Source organism: Lepidochelys olivacea (assembly GCF_965140295.1).
Source record: "Lepidochelys olivacea isolate rLepOli2 genome assembly, chromosome: 7".
Taxonomy (NCBI): domain Eukaryota; kingdom Metazoa; phylum Chordata; order Testudines; family Cheloniidae; genus Lepidochelys; species Lepidochelys olivacea.
In genome coordinates this window covers 86,213,963-86,236,559 of record NC_140417.1, presented here as the reverse complement: position 1 = coordinate 86,236,559, position 22,597 = coordinate 86,213,963, and the positions used below count along the sequence as shown (strand labels likewise).

The following is a 22,597-nucleotide window of genomic DNA, read 5'->3' as shown; positions in this document are numbered from 1 at the left end:
AAACCTATTTAAAGGGTGTTTGGGATCTAGACTTTTGGTCCAAAGCATGAAATTCACTCAGGCTGGGAGGCAGGGTCAGTCCCAAGGTAGCAGCAAGGGGGATTGCAATTGTCCAGTCAATTTAAAATAAAAACACCAGCACAACCTTGAGCTTTTGGAAAGCCTGGCATGAACTAGCAGAAAATGTTTGATTCTCTCTTTAGGGTCTCAAGGTTTGTCTACATGGTGGGATAATGTGCACTAAGGGGTGTGACTTCTGAAGTCCCCTCACGTGTATATTAATGGGTCTGTGCAGGTGCTGCTGGTGAACACAAACATTCCTTAGAGTGCTTTAATTTAGTTCCCACCAGCCCTGTTTACATGGACCCATTAACATACTTTAGAAACTTGAAGTCACACTATCCCCTACCATCAGTGTGCATTGTGCCACAGTGTAGACATGCCCTTGGCCTCCTTTAACTTTCTCCCCAGCAGGCTGACACTTTAGCATCCATTACACAGTCACTTGTTTTCATACAAAGAGTCCTCAGTTGCTTCCTGCCCAGACCTAGCATAACCTCCCTTGTACTGCACATTCGTTATGCAGTCTTATCTGAGCTAATGAAAGTTTTCTGTGATGGTATTTATATAGTACTTCACTACACCCTATGAAATTCTTGGTCATTTTTCTCTTTGTGGCTACATACAACAGGGCAACTCGAGAGGATGGATGTGTTGTGAAAGATATCCAAATGTAGTTTCTTGTCCATATTCCTTGTTTACAATTTGGGAAGTTATGTACACTATCAAAAGCATTAGTCTGCTGTTACCTGTCCCAGAATGTGGCTTCTACTATTTATTCCTTATTGTACCTGCTGCTACTCTCTGAGAAGGGATTTGGACATCAGAGGTAATTCAGTTCATCCCACTTGTACAGGCAATTTGCATACTGTAATCCTGTTAAGATGCTCATTTTTTGTTACACTGAAGCTAGATTCTCAAACCAGTCTTTCTGGGTGACAGGACTGTAGTTCAAATGAATCTTCACTCTACTAGAACAGAGTGAATGCACAGGAATGGTTCTATATATACCCAGTCACACATTATGATAGCATAGCTTGACTTTTAAAGTCTCTACAGCAGGAGGAATGCACAGTTCATTTCGATAACTCATTGAGCCATTCCTCTCTGTACAGGTCCATGAGACTCCTCAGCTGTCTAACCAAAGTCTTATGGATCCAGATCTGCCCACAAAGGCAGCTACATTTGAAGTTGAGTTGTAAAGCCACATGGGCAGAATTGGACCCTCAAAGAATGTAGCTTTTTAAAGTGTCAAGTAATTCTTAATTTGTTTGAGGTGGTTTATGTTGTCTCACCTCACTAGCCATGCTTTTGCTTACTCTTTAAAACATGTTCTGATGGTTGCATTACTGTAGTAACCACTATGAGGATAAACTGTGACTTGTATTCCACAATTATAACACAGCTACACTCATTCCAGTCAAGTTTTAGGGTTTCTCTAAATAAAGAGAGCAATATATCAAAACTGAAGCTGATCTTCAGCTAGTGTAAACAGAACTAAACCAATTCACATCACCTGTGGATCTGACTAATAAATTTAGATTTATTAAACTTTCAGTTTACTTTCTGCATTAGTCTCAGTTTGGACAGTACAAATATGATAGGTGGTTTCATTTCCATAGTGTCTTGCCTAACAGTTTTGTATTGTTTGGGTTGCCTGTAGAGCTGGACCCTGTTAACAAAACTGACTGTATATTTAAAAGTCACCATTTAAATCTAAGTATTTTTACTGTTAGACTGTAGCAACTCTTGAACCAAAAATATTTCTTCAAGTGGCTGTTGAATTGAAAAGATAATCAATATATGTTGTTCCACATGGACTCTGAAGATGCATTAAAGTTATTTACTGTAGCAAGCAAGAAATCAAGTGCTATGACTAGTATACATAGTTCGCTTTTATTGTACAAATTGACACACTTGTCTCTTTTGCTCTTAGTTAATACATGTGCCACCCTGTCTACCTGGAGTTCAGTCTGCACCTTTGCACAGCAATTCCAGCTGGATTTACCTTTTTAAAATCAGATCTACAACTTGGGGAGTAGGCAGTGCTTAAAGAAAAATAGTACAGTAAGCAACCAACAGTGATTCTTCAAGATGGTTGCCTTGGTGGATCTGCACTACTTGCCAACTTTTCCATTGTTTCAGAACTTTGCTATAGCTTGTTGAATTGAAGGAAGTAATTCTCGAGGAAGGAAACATAGAAACAAACATGATACACTACAGTCCCATTGGCCACGGCTATTAGAAGGTGACACAGGTGAGCTCAGAACTAAAGAATCTGGATCTGCACCTGCAGTAGTTTTGAAGAATCAGTTCACTATGTATATTAGACATTGTTTCCTCACCACTTTTCCTCTACACTAAATGCTAGTTTCAGTGACAGCTGCACTGAACTGCAAAGGCCATAGAGGCAACAGCCAGCTTGTGAGTCAGGGTGAATTATTCCCTACCTCCCAAACTGTTTGGTACTCAGAAGGAATGCCATAGAGTTCTAGAGTCATACCCAGATCTATCTTTGAAAGGTATGTTATTAGGCATAACATCACAGCACCAGTCATCCAATGCTTCTATAGGTTTTTAGAGTTATTCCTATTTGTTCATGCATGGTAAATTCTATAGGACTTTTCAAAAGGGCTGTAAGAGCAGGGGGGGTGGGGGGAGAAGAGTCTAGTACTTTGTGCAGGAAGATCATTCAGATACTTGAATTGCTCTATACATTACAAAGAGAAAGATGTGATTACTTGAACCTGGTTTTCATTGTATCAACATTTACTGATGAAGCACAAAGCAAAACAGCAAAGAGAATGGTCATTCTTCATTTGTCATCAGTAGTTCAAGCCATTTAAGAATGTCTTAAAACACAGAGTGAACAAATAGCCCAGTCCTACAGCTGCTTTTCTCAATGGATCTTTACTCAGAGTCAAACACCCACTGCTGCTACTGCTTTGTGAGAGCAATGACTACTTGGGAAAGACATTTGCAGGCTCAGACTGCAGTGAAAGGTTATTGAAGTTCTCTATTATATCATATAAAGAAAATTTAAAACTACCAGTGAGGCTTGTAAGGAAGTCACTTATTTCAGTGCCTACAGGGGAGATGAGCTGTTAAAAAAAATCTGGCCCTAGGCCTTTACTACCCTACTGAAATTAGTGGGATCGCTAACACTTCAGGCTGCTTGCAGACTCAGGAAGACAGCACTCCACTGGGTCATGTTAGAAAGGAGGCTTTTTTGTAACCAGAGGGTCTAGAAGCATTGATTTAAATAAGTTTAATTTCTGCAAAAGCTTAAACTGATACCAGAACCGAACTAGGAGGAACAATAATGCTGTGGAATGGAGCCCCTAGCAGGTACAGTTAAGTGCCACACGTTATTTATTTTATATATATAAAAATAAAGTTACGTGTATGTTATGGGTCACTTATTGCTGGTCTGTTACATTTATGCAAGCAAGGCTGACAGTATATTGCATTATTTTTATAACAAAGATTTACAGGTGCCCCAAGACCATTTTATGGGAGACACCATAAGAGATCCTTAGGAATCCCCCTCTGGTGTAAAGTTGGTCAGACTACTGCTACACCAGCCACTGCAGGAGTCCCAGCAAAAGCATAAGGAGACTGGTCATTCATCTGTTAGAATGCCGTAAAGTAGCTTTACGAGAGCGTTAGAACCAGGGTATTATGGAAGATGCCCTGACTGCAAAATTTGGCCTCATGGAAGGCCCAGTCCCTGGTCTACCTGACCACAAAAGCCTCCACCAGGGACATTCTTGTTGCTTAGGCACTTGCCCCACTGTCTTAGCATAGAAAGTCTAGAGGCGGATACACAAATCCACACCCCAGTTCCCAAGAAAAGGAAGATTTAAAAAGAAACAAAAACCCAGGAAAGCTTTTGTGGCCATCTGTCTAATGCACTAGCAGAAGGGGTGTTTCACTGAACTCATGACTAGCTACCAATCGCTGATGAATAGAAGCATGGTGTGATAGCATGCTCCAACAGCGTCATTTGAAAGAAGGACAGTCTCTTCTACCCCATCCAAACTCGATAAGTGCCCCATGCTGAGGTGTTTGAACCATTTCAAAGTATTACACAACTGTCCTCCACTCTCCTGTTTTATGAGCTGAACTTGGACCGAATCTCCACTTTGTCTGACCTTTGCACTCTTTAATTGCTATGACCTCACTTTGGCTACCACAGCAGTGTTTAAAGTCCATCAGAGAGGGGAGTATACATGCCCTGTACTCGAAACAACCCAGCCCTATTTCCACCTCACTACATGTCTGTGCATTAGAGTTTCATGAGCCTGGATTTGTTTGGTCTGACTGCAAGATGAAGCAAGTTGTCAAGACAGTGGTTCTGTGCCTGGCCCTGAGTCTAGGAAGATGCAATGAAGAAGTAACCCCAGACAACTCAGTCAACCAAGCTGTCCCAGAGGAATCATCTTCAGCAGACTGGGGCATTGGGACCATCCGAGATGGCTTTGAAACCGTTAATGGCTATTTTGACTCTTTTTTAGAGTTGCTAGGAGGAAAAAATGGGGTTTGTCAGTACAGATGTAGATATGGTAAGTGGCTTCTTTCCTTTCCAGAGGGTCCTGGGGGTTCAGGCACCTGTCCTGTGAACTGGTACACCTATTTCAGGCCTAACTAACAGTTCTTACTAGTAAGATACTGGCTATATCAGTTTTGGGTTTGAGCCAGAAGATGGGAAGGGCGAATGCAACAGATATTCTCTGGAGACACAAATCTTGTACATTCTGTATCTGTTTCTACGACTTATGACTGAATTCTGCATGTTGCTGTCCCAATACTGTCCACACTCCATTAGCTTTCTAAATTGATACTAATGAAGTCCTTGGTGCTGCTTCTTTAACTCTCCACTTCCTCCTCAGCATTCTTGGTGGGTTCCCCCACCCCGACCTTTTTCCTTTCAAACTCCCCTTTGCTTGTTTTTAAACTTACAGCCTTTCCCCTGAGCTATGATGGATTCTGTTCATGACACTTTCATTGATAGAGAATTCCTTAAAACAAAGGGCAACTCTCAGTCTAACACTGAGTTAGCAAGTCAGAAACTAACCAGCAGGTAGGGAGGGGGAGGGGGAGGGGGGCTAGAATTCAACCCTGTGTTGATAACTAAGCCTGGTATAGAGAGACCACAGTGGGGAAGCTTGTGCTTCCCCCACCCTGGGATGGCTAAGGGCCAATTTGCCCCACACTGAAGATTAAGGGCTTCCCTAAAGGGTAAAGACTCCTTTGGACTTTTCTGCTACTGGGAGATAAGGGAAGGGAAGAGGAGAGAACATGGGTGTCTTAACACACTGCAGTTCTCAGTCATCTCGGGCCCCAAAGTAGGGGACAACTCTTCAGCAGAGGGGCCAAAGACACCCCAGAATAAGGGACCAACCCTTAACACACTTTGGGCCCAAAACATGAAGAAAGAAAGGACTTTGTATAACCCCCAGTCATGCTGTTTGCTTCTTTAACATGTATCAAGTTTATACTCTTAGATTCAGCCATTCTGAGGTCAGAGGAACAGCAGGTCACCCTAGGACAGATGTAACTCTGGTTTGCCCCCCATAATCCAGGGAACTTTCAGAATCAGCAAGACAGCTTTCTTTCCTGCCCATCCCAGTTTGGTTAGACAGCCAAGCCCTTGCAGGCACAAGGAGTAAGGGGTCTTTCTGGCTCTAGCTGTACAAATCTATCAGCTTGGTAGGTGGAGTTTCTAAATGACTCATACAAGCAGCAGACCAGGCATGCTACAGCAATCTCTGCAGCTGTCAGAGTTTAATTATTCAGCAGTTCTTAGTTCTAAGATTAATAATGAGGGGAGGAGGGACTGAGAGAACTGGAGGGTAAATAAGATCTGTTGTCACTATTACAAGAACCTTTAACACTCAGTCTGTTCCAGACAGTTGTGTGTCTTAGGCTTTAGATTTAAAAAAAAAAAAGGTACAAATCAGTTTGTCTTTGAGACAGAATTTAGGTGAAAGCTTCTTGGATGTAGTCTAAAATGTCTGTAGGTGAGAGCATCCTTGAATATAAACAGCCCCCTGGGAAATCAGTTGCCCTACTTGTGCTAAAGAACATAGGAGATTTATCACAAGGAAGGTCTTACCTCTAAAGGCTGTAGGGCGAAGAGAATCTGGCAGGCAAACTGCCAACAAGCTGAGGCCAGGGCTTTGTGACAGTGGCAGCCTGTGGGTCTGATGAACCACAAAGAGAGCTCCTGTGCGACAGCCATAACTGCCACTATCCAGGGAAGTGTTTAAATATACTGGAACAGAAGACAGTTGTATTCAGATTAGGTTTCACAAAGCCTTATGGTTCCAGTCCTGTAGTGTGTGTGTGTACCCAAAAGTCCCAACTACTTCAAGAGGAGTTTCAGATAGTAGGAAAGCAGTTTAGGACCTGATCCTGCATAACAATAGGCCTAATTCCCCCCTCACACAGGAGAATCAGAAGAAAATGCTTTGACATACCATGGTATCTCCATGTAAGTGAAATGACAATCAGGTGCCCACAGAACAGAGTGGCTCAAATCCATGGAGAGCATAGTTCTTGTTAAAATAATTATGTTAAGGGTGAACAATTGTTAGTTTCAATAAAGGCTCAGGATGCCCTGCAAGGTGGAGAGAAGACATTTCCTTGTTAAGGTCTTTTATGCCTCCTCTAGAAGATGAAGTGCTGGAGGGAGACCCTGGGAGCCCCATGTTAAAAATTCTGCCTTCAGAGCAAAGGGAAGATTGCTGTGAGATCCTTGCCTGACAGGTTCCCCCTTTGTCTGCCAGGATCACCTAAACCACTGTCGCAGAAAGATTTCCAAAGAGCAAAATTTTGGCTTTGGAATGGACCAAATGGTAGTTATTTAAAAACACCCCAGCCTTCTTTACCCACAGGTGCCCTATGAGGTTTTGGCACTCAAACATCCATACCTGCCATTCAAGAATTCACACTAGGTATTTCCTGTACTATCAATAACTCTCTATATTCGTCAGGAACATTTCCAGCAAAAAATGCAGATGTTTGTTTGGTACATGATGTAACCTCCCTCCTTGTTTGTAGTCATGAGAAAGTATTTGTTTTCCCCTTTAAAACAAAACAAGTAGATTCCTTCACTCTCCTCTCTGCTAGCATGTGTTTCCCCTTTAGCCTGTGACTAATCACTTGTCCCAGGGGAATTAGCACAGTCCCTTGTTGAAATATTGGCAGGACATCCTGGAGGTTTTTGATGATCCATGCAGTCCTATTTGTCCATGCTTTCTCCCCCAATTCAGGCATTTGAAGCTGCAAACTGGGGAGGGTGGAGGGAGGCGGAATCCAAAACCCGAGATAAAATAATTTGTTCACAGGAAGAATAAAAGCAGAATCCCTTGACCTAGGCCAGCCATCTGCAACTACATCAGGAATTGAAGATCTGGTCTCTTCTTCCCAGGGCAACTGTTACAAACTCTGCCTGCTGCTCTTTTTTTCAGCCTAGTAACGCTGCTAATAGTCTGTATTGCCAAAATGAAGGTCAGGACTTACTGGGAAAGGCCATATCCATCTTATGCTGATGAGAGTGTTCCAGGCTTTCCGCAGTTGGAATCTCTCTTCTCCTGGCTGCCAACTGACATGGTTCTTAGTGGATTTCTCACCAGCAGAGGGCTGTATTATGGAGGACTGGGAATGCACAATGTGACATATAACCCAAAATGGGGGTGGGTAGGGGTTATAGTTATGTGGTTGTTAGCTGAAAAATATTGGGAGGGATAGTAAGGTATTTCTTTAGGCAAGTCAATGGTGAAAAACGAAGAGCCATACTCACATTTCAGACGCCAGGCTCTGTGGGTGGGCAGGCAGGCAGGCATTGCAGCATTTTGCATGGCATTGCCTCTTTTTCAGAGTTGTCCCAAGGGACCCATTTTAACACTTAAGAGCCGTAGAAGTCATGATTTCCAGCACAGTACCAAATGGGTCTGTGTGAAAATGGGCAGTGTAGTCTAACATGCCCAGGGCTTGAGAATCCAATGCTAGTGGGCCAGCGCTATCCCAAGTCTCTGCTGAAAGAAATAAGCAGCAGGGTGACATTTTAACTCCATTGTGGAGGGCTCGATTACCAACATTTACACAGAATTGGATGTCCCCTCTCTTTACTCCTTGAATATCGCCCAGGTAGACCATGTGGAAGTGACTGGGGGGCTCAGGAGGTCTGAGGCAGCTGGAATGCAGAGTCCTGTGTCCCCAAGAAGGACTCAGACAAAGGACTCAGAGCCTGGGAACGTGACCTGGAGACCCAGAGCTAGAAATAGTAACTAGACTCAGCCCAGACCCAACTGATTTAGAGAGACATATGGGACTCGTGTTTGGGTCCATTTACAACAGACTGGTAACTGTCCAGGAGGAGGACTGGACCAGGTTGTAAACACTGGAATCCAGGAATGACATGGCTCTTCGTAAAGGGTTAATGATTATGGGAGGTACAACCAGGTCCTCAGGGAGTGCTGTACTGTGTTTCACTTGATCTGAAAGGAGCAGCTTATGCCTCTCTTTTTAAAGACAAGAGATTAGGTGGGTGATGGTCTTCTGTCTGGGCATGCCCTGGTTGTTCAGTGGAGCCAGGATGCCTATAGGAGGGTGTATTTAAGACACTCGTAGTACAGTATTTCTTGTTCTTTGCTTTTGGTTTGCCAAAGAATGTGCTTACCTCTAAGTTTGACACCACTGCAATCTCACACCCCTAACTTTTCACATTTCTCTGTCTTTCAAGGGAAGGCTCCAATGCCCAGACCGAACTACAAGCCACAGGAGCCTAATGGCTGCAGCTCCTACTTCCTTGGTCTCAAGGTACCAGAAAGCGTATGTACTACTGCTAACACCTACTTCCCCCATGAAATAATTCACTAACCGGAATAATCAGCTAAAAAAGATATTAAATAGTGAAGAACGTGGTCGAGCTAGGACATGGGCTATTGGTATGATAACTATTGTATTTTTTTCCTGGCCGCAGCCAGCTCTTGGGAAAGGTGAGGATACTGCTCAAATATCGCTGAGACAGTCAGTCATATCATATTACAGTACTAAATTGTCTGCCTGGGGTCTGCCAAGGAGATGGCTGTCTGCGATGGCAAGTGAAGGAAAATGTAACTTTAAGGATATCCATTAAATTTACTATCTGATTTGCTAACCAGCAGAGCAATCAGCTCCCAAATGTTGATGGCTGCGGCTTGCAGTGGATGAATAATCCTGTCAATGGGAATTACATGTGTGCATGCACGATATGAAACTCCAATTGTCTTAGTATTTATTGGAGGATAAAGTCTACTTAGCAGATAAATGCAGGAGAAACAAATGACTGCATCAGGGAAGCAGTTCAGAAGGTACATGGCAATCCATGCCTTGGCTACGGAGCGCTGGTGCAATAGAACCCACTTAATGGAAACCCAGATAAGTATCATGCACTTTTAACTGGGTCCATCACCCTGGAACATTCAGTGTAAGGCAGTTCAATTACTGGAAGCTTAGAGATACAAGGCAATGCCTGGTGTTCCCTCTAAAGCCTATATACAGGTGCGAATTGGTGTTTGCTGTCATAAATCTCCCACTGTGCAGCCCTTTGGTCCCTTTCTACTGCTCCCCTCCTCAATATTGAGTACTAAATTCAACTTGTGTACAGGCTTTGTATCACGGTTATTTTTAAAGCAATTAATGAAATCAAAGTTAATCTATACCATGAGAATGGTTCCTTTAAGAGCCTCTAAGAGCCAGCCTGGCTAATTAGCCTATTTCTGTTCCCACCAGGGTCTGCACCAATTAAGATTCTGTTTAAAAAAAAAAATCCCTTGTGGGCTATTTTTGAAGTTATATTAGTTCCTTAAACTGGACATCACCACAAACCTCTCTAGAGGCTTCTGTCATCTCCTGCATGCATGTGCATTCATGACCGTTAGAAGCAAGGAGGGGAAACTAGACCCCTATACACCTCTGGGATGTGGAAGAGAAAGAGTTTCTAATAAGTAATTTAGAAAATAAGAACTTCATGCTCACCTTGATATGAACAGGCCCATGTGTAACTCATGGGTATTACTAGAAACAACACACTCACTAATGGGAGAGTATAAACCAAAAATCCAGAGTGTATTTGTTCTTCACCTTACAGCTCTGTTTGTTACAACCACAGCATTAACACTGGAATTGTACAGCAGAAGCTTTGGGGAAAGAGGGGCATCACCACCCCTGGAGAGGAGGATAGACCCTTCGCTAAGTACAATGCCTGAGCAGTGCGGTCTTCCCTTTCTCTTCCCCTGCCTCCAGCTGGATTTAGGTATCCCTGCCATGACTAAGTGCTGCAACCAGCTGGATGTTTGTTATGACACCTGTGGAGCGAACAAATACCGCTGTGATGCTAAATTCCGCTGGTGCCTCCACTCCATCTGCTCAGATCTCAAACGGAGCCTTGGTTTCGTCTCCAAGGTTGAAGGTGAGTTTTGCACCGAAGCCACTCTTGCGGGAGCCAGGTGGTACAGCCCCATTTTCCAGAGGAGCGGTAGCAGGGGGTCCTTTTCCTCCAATATGGCAGCAGGGTTTTGCTGCAACTGCAGTAGGACATAGTACTGCCACAGCTGAGCGGCAATCACGTGTGACATACGCTTCGATCATGAGGCTGAGCTCATCCTAACTTTGGCTTGAACATTGCCTCCCTCCTCTCTAAAACAGAGCTGTCCCAGACAATTACCTAACATGCTTTTATGTTTTATTTTTAAAATATTAATAAACTTCAAACAGCCCCAAGCTGTTCATTTTTATCTTAGGGTGGGATTTTCAGAGCCACCTATGGGGATTATCAGTTATTACTTTCCAATGGGAATTGGGTGTCCAAATCCCTTAGGCAGATTTAAAAGTCTCAGTGATAATGTTTTGGAAAGAGATTACATTTTTCCACAGTATTTAACTTTATGACAAAAGGTTCTTATTAACAATACATTTATAAGCCCCAATTTCAAGGTTCAAACTCTCTACCATTCTTGATTTGGGTCGAGTTGAAGCTGGCCATATGGGCTGCCACCTCTTCTTTATTAATCTTTACATCCGAGTAAAGCCACTGTGGGGGAGGGGACAGGGAGAATAAGACACCAGAGAGGGTAATGCCACTGAGATGCCAACACCCACCCAGCTGATCTTCTCTTAATCCTGAAATGGAGACAAAAAAAATCATCTCCCAGCTGCCGCAATGTCTGAGAAACAGAGGTTGGCTGAAAAGCAGTTGGCTGAAGCTAAATACAGATTCCTTCACAAATCAAGTGAAAGTTACAGGCACATCTCAGTGGCTTGAGTGCAGGTCCGGTGCAAGGATATTTTGCGCCCTAGGCAAAACTTCCACCTTGCGCCCCCACCCCCCCTCCCCCAGGACTCTCACACAATTGACACAAAGTATTAGCAAAATAATGCAGCAGCATCAACCCCCAGAGCCTGGCAAGGCACACAGCATCCCCCCCCCACTTTCCCCCGAAACCTGGGCCAGTGCACTCCACAGTCCCCTGCCCAGCCAGCGTGGCCCGCTGGTTCCACACCTCCCCCCCAAAGCCTAGCCCAGCACACAGAGATCCCCCCCAGCCAGGCACACAGCCCCCCCCGCCCCATCACAGTGCCCAGCCAGACAAGCAGACCCCCCTTGACCCCTCTCTGCCTTCTCCCCCCTCAGCCCTGCTTGGCACATGGCTCCCATCTCCAGAGCGTGGCATGCAGCCCCCTCCGGTCCAGCTTGCCTGTGCCTTAGCTTGGCCAGCCCACCTGACCCTCCCCCCCCCACTCCAGAGCTTGGCATACAGCCCCCCCCGCCCCCGCTTCTCCCCCAGCCCAGCCAGCCACGCCACCCCACCCCTCCCCGCAGAGCCTGGCACACAGGGTCCCGTCCACCCCCCCCGAACTCTCAGCACCAGCAGGCCCCTGCCTCCCCTGCATGGGGCAGAGCCCCCCAGGCAGCACATGGAGCCCCCTCCCCGGCAGCCTGAGCCTTCCCCCTCACCCCGCCCCCACAGCCCAGGCGCCCAGTGCTCCCTCCCTGCCTCCCACCTCATCTCCTCGGGTCCAGAAAAGCCGGGGCTGGGCACAGGGCTGGCACCTGCAGAAGGAGAGTGATCAGCACAGCGGGTGACCCCAAACCCGCTCCCCCTCCAGCTGGCCACCTCCCACCTGTGAGCTCATCGCCACTCATCCCACTGGAGCCCTTTTTGGCGACCCCAAATCTTGGTGCCCTAGGTGGTCGCCCAGTTCGCCTAGTGGTTACACTGGCCCTGCTTGAGTGTATATCACCTTCCTAGAACGGTGGAGTTTCAATTAGAAACACAGTACACACAGCTTTCCTCCTTCTCCTGCCAGCAAACCTCATGTGGCTTCTGAGACGGGGGCCGGGCTACATTTGAAATTAGATGGACCTAGCTACATCAGGGCTGTGAAAAATGTCATGCTCTGTGCAACATAACCTAACTTCTACTGTACACAGAGCTAGGTTGATGGAAAAAAAAACAAAAAAAACACAACTCTTCCATCAACCTAGCTACGACCTCTCAGAGAGATGGATTAGCTACGTTGGAAAACCCCTTCCATTGACATAGGACCTAAACTACAGTGCTGCTGAAGCACCATAGCTGTGCCGCTGTAGTGTAGATATATCCCTAGCGTGCTAGCCACAGGAGGCTCATTGAATTGGGAAGGGAGGGAAGTGCTATGCTTCCCCACCTGCTCCTGAAATACCTCCGAGTGCGCCTCTTCATGTCACTGGGCCTCCTTTGGTAGTGCCACATGGCAGGCGTTCACAGTCCCCATATTAATATTTTTCAGACTCCTTCTAGTGCAGTTGTCCAGAATATGCTCTGAGAGTGACTGCCAAAGACCTTATGATTGTTTGCTGAAACCAAATTTCCTTAATAAATGTTCTTAATCAAAAGATTAATGTGACTCTTAACTATGAAACACTGGTGCAGTCATCATTCACTGCTAGGAAGTCCAGTAAATTAGGTTCTTGCTGCCTCCATGGCTGTCTTTTTAAAAAAAAAAACAAAAAGACAACATTAAAACCCAGAGCTCTCATGAATGACTGTTTTTAGGGTATCCATTCCTGAACCCTTTGTCTGATTTTGTTCAAAGTTGGTAGAGAAATTTAAAGCCTGTCTCAGAAATAGCCTACCAATTTTGAGGCTGATATGACCATTTTTGTGAATTTCAGGAGGTGACTAAAAGTAGAAATATTTACTAGAAACAGCCACAAACTTATCTAGGAATCAGTTCCTGGCACTTTAATACAATACAGGCAATATTAACAGAGCAGGGACAATTTGAGGAGCAATAAGAGGCTTCACCTCTATTGTGAGTGTGCATCAGATAGTCAAGGCAATGGACAGTCTAGTGGTCCTGTTGGGTTAATTGCACTACTTGGGCACCCAAATAGTGACAGTAACCAGAAATGCCTTTGTTCATCTTCAGTTAGCCCAGTGTCACATCCCTTCATCATATCCAGGCTGGACTTCTGCAGTTCACCTTACTTGGGACAGTTGGCAAAGGCCACATGGAAGCTACAGTTCATTATACTTAAGCCCAGCTGCTAAGTGAAATGAATTGGTGGGGCGCACTTCAACAAAGAAGTGCGCTGGTTCCTGATCGAATTCTGGATCCAGTTCAAGGTGCCAATCCTGATCTGTGAGGCAATTAATAACGGAGACCTACATGGTCTTGGTGACAACTTCTCCCTCCACCTTCCAACAAGGCATAGGTGACAGGTATGGACACTGAAGTTCATGGTTATCGAGATGAAATTCCTGTGGGCTGCAGACAAAGTATTCTGAGTGGAGGGTATCCATGCTGTGGGAGCTGCCTGGCAGCAGAAAACAACCACATAAACAAGCATGCATGGGTTATAGACGAAGATGAGGTGAAGAGAGAATTTGGGTTTCTCTGGCAGAATCAATGTGAACCTTCCTTTCTCTGCAGTGCTTAGATACTTCAGCCAAAGGCATATTAAAAACGCACAGACAGATTTATATAGGACTAAGTATCCTTTGTGGTTAAACAAATTAACAAAAACAATAATACAATTCAGAAAGACAGTGAGATAGTAGTTTGAGTCTAGGAGGGAGCTCAGCATTGGAAGGCATCACAAATGTGTGTTGAAAACTGATTTGGAGGAGGGAGAGTGTCTGGAACACAAGTACTGAGAGACTGGCCTAAGCAGATGGCAGCTTGCTAGCAGGTGCAAAGCCAAAAATGGGAAAGAAAGACAAATGGGGCAGTTTGGAAAGAGGATTGGAAGGAGTGTCAGGATTTGGCTGGGGTTAGTGCTCCTGGGATTGGGATAATCCTGTGTCAGATGAATGAACAAAAGGAAAATTGGCAAAGCTGGTTGGATCGGTGGGCAGGAAGGGGCACTCCTGGAGCTGAGATACAAAGAGATGAGCAGAGAAACACCCATTCTGGGCATAGATTTGGACTGCTTAGTGGCTGAGTTGCAGTGTAGCATGCTAGACCCCTTGCTTCCCCTTGTGGACTCGGAGGGAAGCAGCAAGCTCTGTCCCTGGGAACTTGTGTTTGCAAGGGACACTTTCACAAGCCCTAGCTCCATGAGTAGCTCAGAAGTTGCTGTGAACAGCCCTCCTCAGTCAGAGGTCATTAGATGTGACGTTCTGAGTGACTGAGGCAGTTAATGGGCAGGAGGGGGGGAATGTGGGAGAATTCCCCCCCAAAAGGTTACTGACTGGCAGATCCAAATTTACTAGCACAGGTGTTCAGAACTCTGCCTTTCTCTCTAGTGACTGAGCTCAGGTCTAGCTTAGCAGCACTTTTGCAGTGTAACTATATTGGTATACAGTACTGGCCAAACACTCCGAATCTGGATGCTGGTTTGGCGGCATAGCTTATTCCAGTCCCTCGCCACATGAAACAAACTACGCTGGTAAAAGTGCAGTTTTGTCAGTAGAACCGTCTACAGTTCGGGCTTTTACTGACACAGCTGTATCAGAGATCATATTTCTTCACACAGCTATTCTGGGAGAAGTCCATAGTGTAGACCAATCCTCTGAAAAGCCTGTCTTAACGCTTTTGTCCTGGGTGTTGGGTTCTGCCAGTGTGACACCCACTGCCATTAATGGGCAGTGCTCATCAAGGATTTTAAAAGGGACATAGTGACAGGGCCAACTCTGGACATTCAGAGCCCAGGTCATTTATTATTATTACATCCTTCCCACACCAATGTTGGAGCACAGCGCAGAAAACAGTCTTTTCCATTTTTCTGTCATTTGCTGCTGCTTCCATTTGGTCTGTGGCACTGAGATAGACTATTCTGCCCTCCCTGCTAAGCATTCTTCTTAAGGTTTCTCTTGGGTACCCTGATTTCCTCACACCTGTTAGTATCCCCTTAACAGCTTCAAGAGGGAGGTGGTCGGTGTGCTGCTATCTGAAGTACATGCCCCAAACATGCCCAGTGCTGCCTTCTGATTCTGGTAGAAACAAGCTGCTGGTTGGGGATTTCTTGGATCTCTTCCCAACCAATGCCCATATCAAAAAGTTACATTTCCTGTTTTCACTGATCCCCTGACAATTTGTTAGCTCATGCCCCCCTCCCAGACAAGGGCTACAACAGTGGTAAAAATCCCACACTCTCAACTGGGAACTCACCTGCAACAAATCCCAGAGAAAGCCGACACTCAGGATTTCAATGCTCCCGTGACCCTTATTTTTAAACAGTGATGATTTACAATGTATAAGATTTTTAAATAAAGAGAGCAGTGTAATGTGTACAATGGCAGGGTACAAGATGTCAAAAGTTAGGCCTGCCAACTGAAGGACAGTCCTTTAAAAAACAGTATTTATACAACACTGAACCCTCTTAGGAGGGTCTAACCCATGATATGCTCCTTAAAAGTGTTCCCCTTGCATTTCCCAGCATGGTTACAGCATTTCTCACAAATGGTATGCAGCCAGCCAGCAACAAGGTGGTTAAGGGGTCACTAATTTGTTTTCCAAACCTAACACCTAATTAAGATGAATGGGGAAGTTCACACTTGAGTGCTGCTATTGCAGACTTGAAAAAACAGAGCCTCTTTCCATTGGTTTCCTATCTCATGACTACAATTAAACATTTATAGAGAAGTACCAAAGACAGGCACAGCAACAAGTTAAAGAGAACAAAGAGATAGGCCTAGGCCTGAGAATCTTATTGCTGAGGTGCATTAACCCTTCACCCCCACAAGCTCCTCCACATCTTCAAGGGTCAACACAAACCCTACCTACAACTCTGCTTTTGTTGGTTTTGATAGCCCTTTATCAGAGGGTTCTGTTTGAGCGCCCTCTGCTGGCTGAGTGTGGCCTGACAGGCCATGACTACACCCTCCCCTCAAGGGCCTCAGTAGTTACTCCACTGACAGCTTTTTAAACACAGCAATTGCCTCTCCTGCATATTTGCTTATTAATATTTAGAATAACTCCACCCAGTCTTAAAGCAGACTCCCAATGTCTCCACTTAAAGTCCTAGTCATCCCCTTCTGCTCTGTGCCAGGTTCTTCTTCAGATGCTCAGCTCCCTTTTCCTGGGCGCAAGTCCTCAGGGTTCCTTCATCAGCAAAAGCAGTCAACCAAGGTGATATCCTCCTCTCCCAGGGTAATCACTACAGGAGCTCACTGCTCTCTTCAGGGCCTTCCCTAGGCTCCTCTCACAGCCCCTTTCTAAGGGCTGCCTCTCTGCAGCTCTCCTCTTATGCTTTAATTGGGGGTGTTGCCCTGCCCCTCATTAGAGGCAACCTGGGTTAACCTGCCTACTCATCAGGGGAGCAGGGCTACTTCACTTAAAGGGCCAGCCCTTCTGTGACACCTTTCCTCACAATCAGTTCACATTACTAGTCCTCCCTGTATGCCTGATTCAAAGCCCAGTGAAGTGAATAGAAATACTCACATTGAAGTCAATGGATTTGGCCTAATCTACACTAGGAATTTTCCTGGATTACAGCCATTGGTGGCTAACAGCCAGCGTAGACTGGGTAAACCCACTCAGCCACAATTTGCACCAAGACAGTTTAGCCTCATTTCAAGCAGGGGTAAGCTCCACCAATGCTTTACTTGACGGCACTAAGGGTGCACAAGCACAGCTGAACCTGTGGTCTTGTTTACACTTGAAAGACAACACAGATTAAGGTAGGATGTGAATTTAAAGCACAACAGTTACTGGTGAATAAGTCCAGGTGTAGACAGGCCCTCGTGCTCCTCTCAGTCTCAGCTTGTTCCTGTGCTTTCTGTTAAACTTCCCAATCTCCCTTCTCACCTGTCAGCCATCATCTCTTTAACATCCCTTTTTGCAATTCACCTCTTCAATGAGTCACCCCCACTCCTGAACTATTGGCCTGTGTCTCCTCTTGTGTCTTACTTGGATTTTAAGTGCTCAAAGGCAGGGAATGTTTCTCTCCGTACATATGTGCAGAGTACCATGTACCTTTATGGTCATATATTTTATACTCATATCCCCAGACCCAATTAAGTAAAACAAGAGAAGAGATTTTTCTGGGGAGCTTTGAAGTAACAAGGAGGGTAGAGGGGATCAGGAAGGCTGTTCCAGGTGGCAGGAGTTACAGTGGCAGAACTGCAGAGAAATAGTCAGAGGAGCCAAGACAGCAGACTAGAGAGAGACGGCTATGGGGTAGGACTATTACCAAGTGTATTTCTGAACAACTGATTTTATTGCCTTCAGCCCATCAGGGAAAATGACCACCCTGTGGAATTTAGTATTAACTCATTTATCAACCTGACTGGGGAGTTCAATAGTGAAACTCTTGTTAGAGTTGCCAACCCTGCAGGACTGTCCCAGAGTCTCCAGGAATTTAATATTAATCTTTAACTAAAGACTTTGTCATGTGATGAAACCTCCAGGAATACATCCAACCAAAACTGGCAACCCTAACTTCAGGCTGCTTGACATTTTAACTACTGTGTCATCTGGCTCTGCTCAGAGCAGGTCTAGATAACACCCATGTCAAACGCTGATGATCACTGGCACCTTGTTTACACTATTGCTCCCACCAGGGGACTGTAATGATGATATAGCCATGTGAGAAATAGCCTGAGGGTAAAAGCTTAGTTTAGACAAGGCCATGGTCAAATGGAAGGGCTGAGAAGTAGGAAAGAGTTGATACAGAGAGATCTTTTGAGAAGCTCACTTGTTATATTGCCATACATAAAGAGCATAATGTACTTTCAACAAGAAAAAACAAAAGGAAAGTCTAAGAGAGCACAGCTGTTAGAGACTGGACTGCAGCAGCACTGGGAACAAAATGGCTTCTAAATCCAGCAGACAGGGAGAAATAGAATTGTACACAAAGGCAAAAAGACACTGCTGTACCCCACACAATCCACAACTGGTTTGGAGGCCAGTCCTGGTGCTGTTTTAATCAGCAATGAAAGTGAGAGACCGCTGCTTACATGCCTGTTCTTTTCCCTCCCGACAGCTTGTGAATCTGTAGCAGATACAGTGTTTAATACTGTCTGGACTCTGGGCTGCCGACCCTTCATGAACAGCCAAAGAAGCGCCTGCATTTGTAATGAGGAAGAAAAAGAGGAACTTTGAAGAGCAGAGACCTCTAGCCAGAGATGACCTCATGTATCCCCTCTCTGATGCAGCTCTTTAGCAAGCCATTTTCCATCAGCCCTCTGAAATGGAGAAGTTATGATAGTATGGGGCAGGAGGAGCAGATTTTTGCACTGTGTATAATGCATCAGTTACAGCTTTGGGGTGGAGAGGTGCAGTCAGAGGCAGTGACAGCTACTGCCTACCTCAGATCCAATCTAACAGCCCCATCTCTTTCCAGGTGTATCATTGTGGGTTATTTTAATGCCAATTTTCTATTGAAACCAATTAAGATGAGCAAACAGAATGCAATGCAGACAGTAATAAGTAGTTTCTGCAGCAGATGTTATACACGTGTATAACAACTTCCTCTCTCACTGATACACCCTGCAAAACAAGTTTTCCCACTAGCCATCAAAGTTCCAGTCACTAGTTACATCTTTTAAATAAATTATTCAAATACATGAGATGAGATGAGCCACGATATCTGGGGGCAGGGTGGAAAAATTCATCCCATTCTGGGGTTTTGGCTCAGACCAATTATTTACACACATACAAACTACTCCACTTATCTGAAATGTTTAGAGGCTCCCCAAACTGTTCAGATAACCAAGGATTTTTGTTTGCTAAGAGAATGATTTATGGCTGGGGACATGGCCGAGGATTTTGAGTAGTTCCAATACACGTGTGCACACAAAGGTAGACTGGGACAAAGACCATCCACACTATACACATATAGGACTCTGCCCATAATTTCCACAGCAGAGGAATAAGCTTCCCCCCCACCCCCATTCCATTCAGCTGTACCTGTTTATTTTCCTCCTTCATAATTTAAAACCAAAGGGAAAAATTACATTAGTCTCCAGTAAGCACCTTCAGCAGTGTCCTTTTAAGGGGAGGGGGGATTTGCAGGAGGCAAAGAGTTGGATTTGATGGGACTTTGGGAAATCTTCAGGCATCCTTGTAGAATGGTACTGTACAGGCTATGTTTGGTAAGGCAGGGCTTGGTTTCACCCCCTCTCCTTTGGGTAGGGACATGGCTAACTTAAAGAGATGAACAATCCCAGCGGATTTATTTTTTCAAACATGTTTAAGATCTAAATCTGTTAAAGGATTCTCTTATAGACTTTAAAAACTACCCCCACCCACCCCAGGGAATTTTGTTGGGGTTTGTTGTTGCTGCTGCAAGGGAGTTTCTATCAAGATGTTAGATTTCAGAGTAGCAGCCACATTAGTCTGTATCCGCAAAAAGAAAAAGGAGGACTTGTGGCACCTTAGAGACTAACAAATTTATTTGAGCATAAGCTTTCGATGAAGTGGGCTGTAGCTCACGAAAGCTTATGCTCAAATAAATTTGTTAGTCTCTAAGGTGCCACGAGTCCTCCTTTTCTTTCTACCAAGATGTGTGTACCATACAAGATAAGTGGATCTAAAACATGCCTGTGTGTGTGTGTGTATATATATATATATATTATACTTTACACACACACACACACTCTCCCCATCTTCCATTCACTTTTACACATTGCACAGTGGAAGTTACAACACTTTGTTTTTTTTGACAGATTCTGTTTTAGTTATTTAAAACAGTAAGCAGTAAGTTATTTAAACTACTGTCCCTGTTTTTGCCAGGCTTATTGGCCACACATTGGAAAGTGTTATACATGTGACCTATATGGTCTGCCGCAACGGGAGGCTATTGTTAGAAAACATGAGACTAAGGTAATAAAAAGTGATATCACTGAGTTGTGTGGGGATTCCTCACCTCCCTTTGCAAGGGCCATTTTTATCTCATCAGTGCAAATTAGAGGTTCCTCTCAGCAGGTGATAAGCCATTGGCCAGTGAGTATTACAGTGCCAAAGTTCAGCCCAGTAGCGATCAGAATGTTTCCTGCAGAAAGGGCCTGATTGTCAGCCCTAGTTTGTCTGGGGTGGAAGGGGTAGGGAGAGTTGTGTGGGAGGAAATGTTTCTGGTTTCAGACACTGAGAACTTTATATTCCATTGTTAATTCTAAATGTCAGTTTATACGTACAATTAAATATCACTTGCAAAAATATCTTGTTTATGTTCAGTAGCTACCTTTAAATTGCAGATCTCTACAGTGACACATTAGAGCTGACCCAAGCATGCAATGACATGCTAGATCATGACAAAATGGATAAACAGAGGGGTTTTGAATGGAACCTTTCCATCCAAGCTTTGGTACTTTGAGAAGATCACAAATAAAAATATTTCCTTTAGATCTACATAGCACCTTTCATCCCCAAAGCACTTTACAAACTGCAGCCGATACATGGAAGACCACTGAGCCTGCATTTTTCAGTGTAGTTTCCTTTTACTGACTTGGGGGGAAAAAACACCTTAATTATTTTTGGATGAAGCTTTTGAAATATCTTATGAAAGGATCCAAACAAGAGGAGTAGATGTGCTACGTGACATAAGACAACTCAAGAGTTCTACAGCCTAGCCAGAGATCACTGATGAGACACTGAAATACAACCATTCTGGCTGCTTAGCATCACACAGCTCTTTAGTGTGAGGTGAACTGAGATTAATCTATGTTCACTACAGTTCAACATGCTAAAACTTGCATCCTCTTTGCTCTCACCCCCAATGGATGAATGAAGGTAGCAACCCTGTGCTCCACTCAACTGCCCCTCCCAGCTTTTTATATGGGTTGAAGTACTTACAGTTCTTGTTTACAAATGATCCAGTTAAAATCTTCCCTCCAATTAAAATGCTTCTGTACAAAATTCAGCATCTCAGAGCACGCTTCTCACAGTGTAGTGAGGCACTGCAGCTACTCTGCCTCAGCCTCCCACCACGCTCTGCAGCCCACCCTGGCCAGAGTGATGACTTGGGCCTCCAGACAAACAGCATCCAAGGGTTCAACCCCTCCCAGGGTAAGAGAGTCCTTTAGAGAAAGGACAACAAGAGCACAAAACAAAGGAAACTTCACCCAGCTCCTTCCTTAAGGTCCCAGCTACCACAGCCTGTTTCAACACTCACTAACAGGCACCTGGACTCTGAGCCCCTCACCAGTGAAGTCCAGGCCCATCCTCCTGCAAAGGGCTCTAGCCATCCACAGTCCTCAGGCAGGTTTCTGACTAAGCATCTTACCGCAGGCTAGGAACACAGTGTTTGCTCCTCTCCCTAATCAGCCCTTCACAGCTGGGCTTTTCTCCACTTAAGTCCCACATCCTGCACAGGTATAGCAGGGCAGGACTAATTGAACAGGGCTGATTGGCTCCAAGCCTCCTGATCCTTAAAGGAGCAAGCCAGCCTGTTACAGCTTCTTATGGGATCCCCTGCATTTTCATTGAAATCATAATAGCAGGGGTAACTGGTACAATGATTTAATGAATTAGCCTTTTATTCCTGGAATTCTGGGTTCAGACTCTAACTTACTGTATGACATCTGTGAAAATGAGTTAGTTCAGCTCCAATCCTGCACATCAAAAACCCGCCTCTCAGTTGTGAGTCAGCACCACAGAAGTTTAGAATTGGACTAGCCGTGAGCAATTCAGGTTATGACTCTGGGGGGTTGGCTGAGCAACGTAGGGTAAATTTGCACAATGCCTGCTTACGCTGCATTTAGCTTCCAGCTCTGTTATGAGACACGCATAACAGAGTGTTTTTAAAAAATTATCCCTGCATAATTGGAGAGCATTCTGACTGATTTGCTCGTCTGTTCTAGTCAGACAGGAAAGTTGGCAAGGAGTGGAAGCAGACTAAAGTGGAATTTTAGGAGAGCCATGAAGGAGGAGAATAGTTTATGGGATGGCTGAAGGAATGATAAAGGGAGCAAGTAAAGTTAACAAAGCACAGTCCAGTCCCAAATGCAGGCTAAGAATAAACTGCAAATGTTGGAGATAGGAAATTTGCAAGGAAAGGATCCTGCAGGGACTCAGTCTCATGCACTTCAAACTGGCAGGAGCTGGGAACACTTAAACTGGT

The 22,597-nt window shown here is 44.7% G+C and overlaps 1 protein-coding gene across 2 annotated transcripts; it reads left to right on the top strand.

Moving 5' to 3' along the window:
• The first annotated feature begins 4,276 nt into the window (after nt 1-4,276).
• PLA2G12B (phospholipase A2 group XIIB) lies at nt 4,277-20,696 on the top strand. 2 transcript variants are annotated; one of them, XM_084634524.1, is made up of 4 exons: nt 4,277-4,625; nt 8,810-8,898; nt 10,354-10,519; nt 18,521-20,696. In XM_084634524.1, the coding sequence occupies exons 1-4, from the start codon at nt 4,391-4,393 to the stop codon at nt 18,637-18,639; spliced, it is 609 nt and encodes a 202-aa protein (XP_084490650.1). In that variant the 5' UTR covers nt 4,277-4,390; the 3' UTR covers nt 18,640-20,696. The 2 variants fall into 2 exon arrangements, with proteins under 2 accessions (XP_084490650.1, XP_084490651.1); XM_084634525.1 differs by having other exon boundaries at nt 4,278-4,625; nt 8,810-8,886.
• The last annotated feature ends 1,901 nt before the right edge of the window (nt 20,697-22,597 follow it).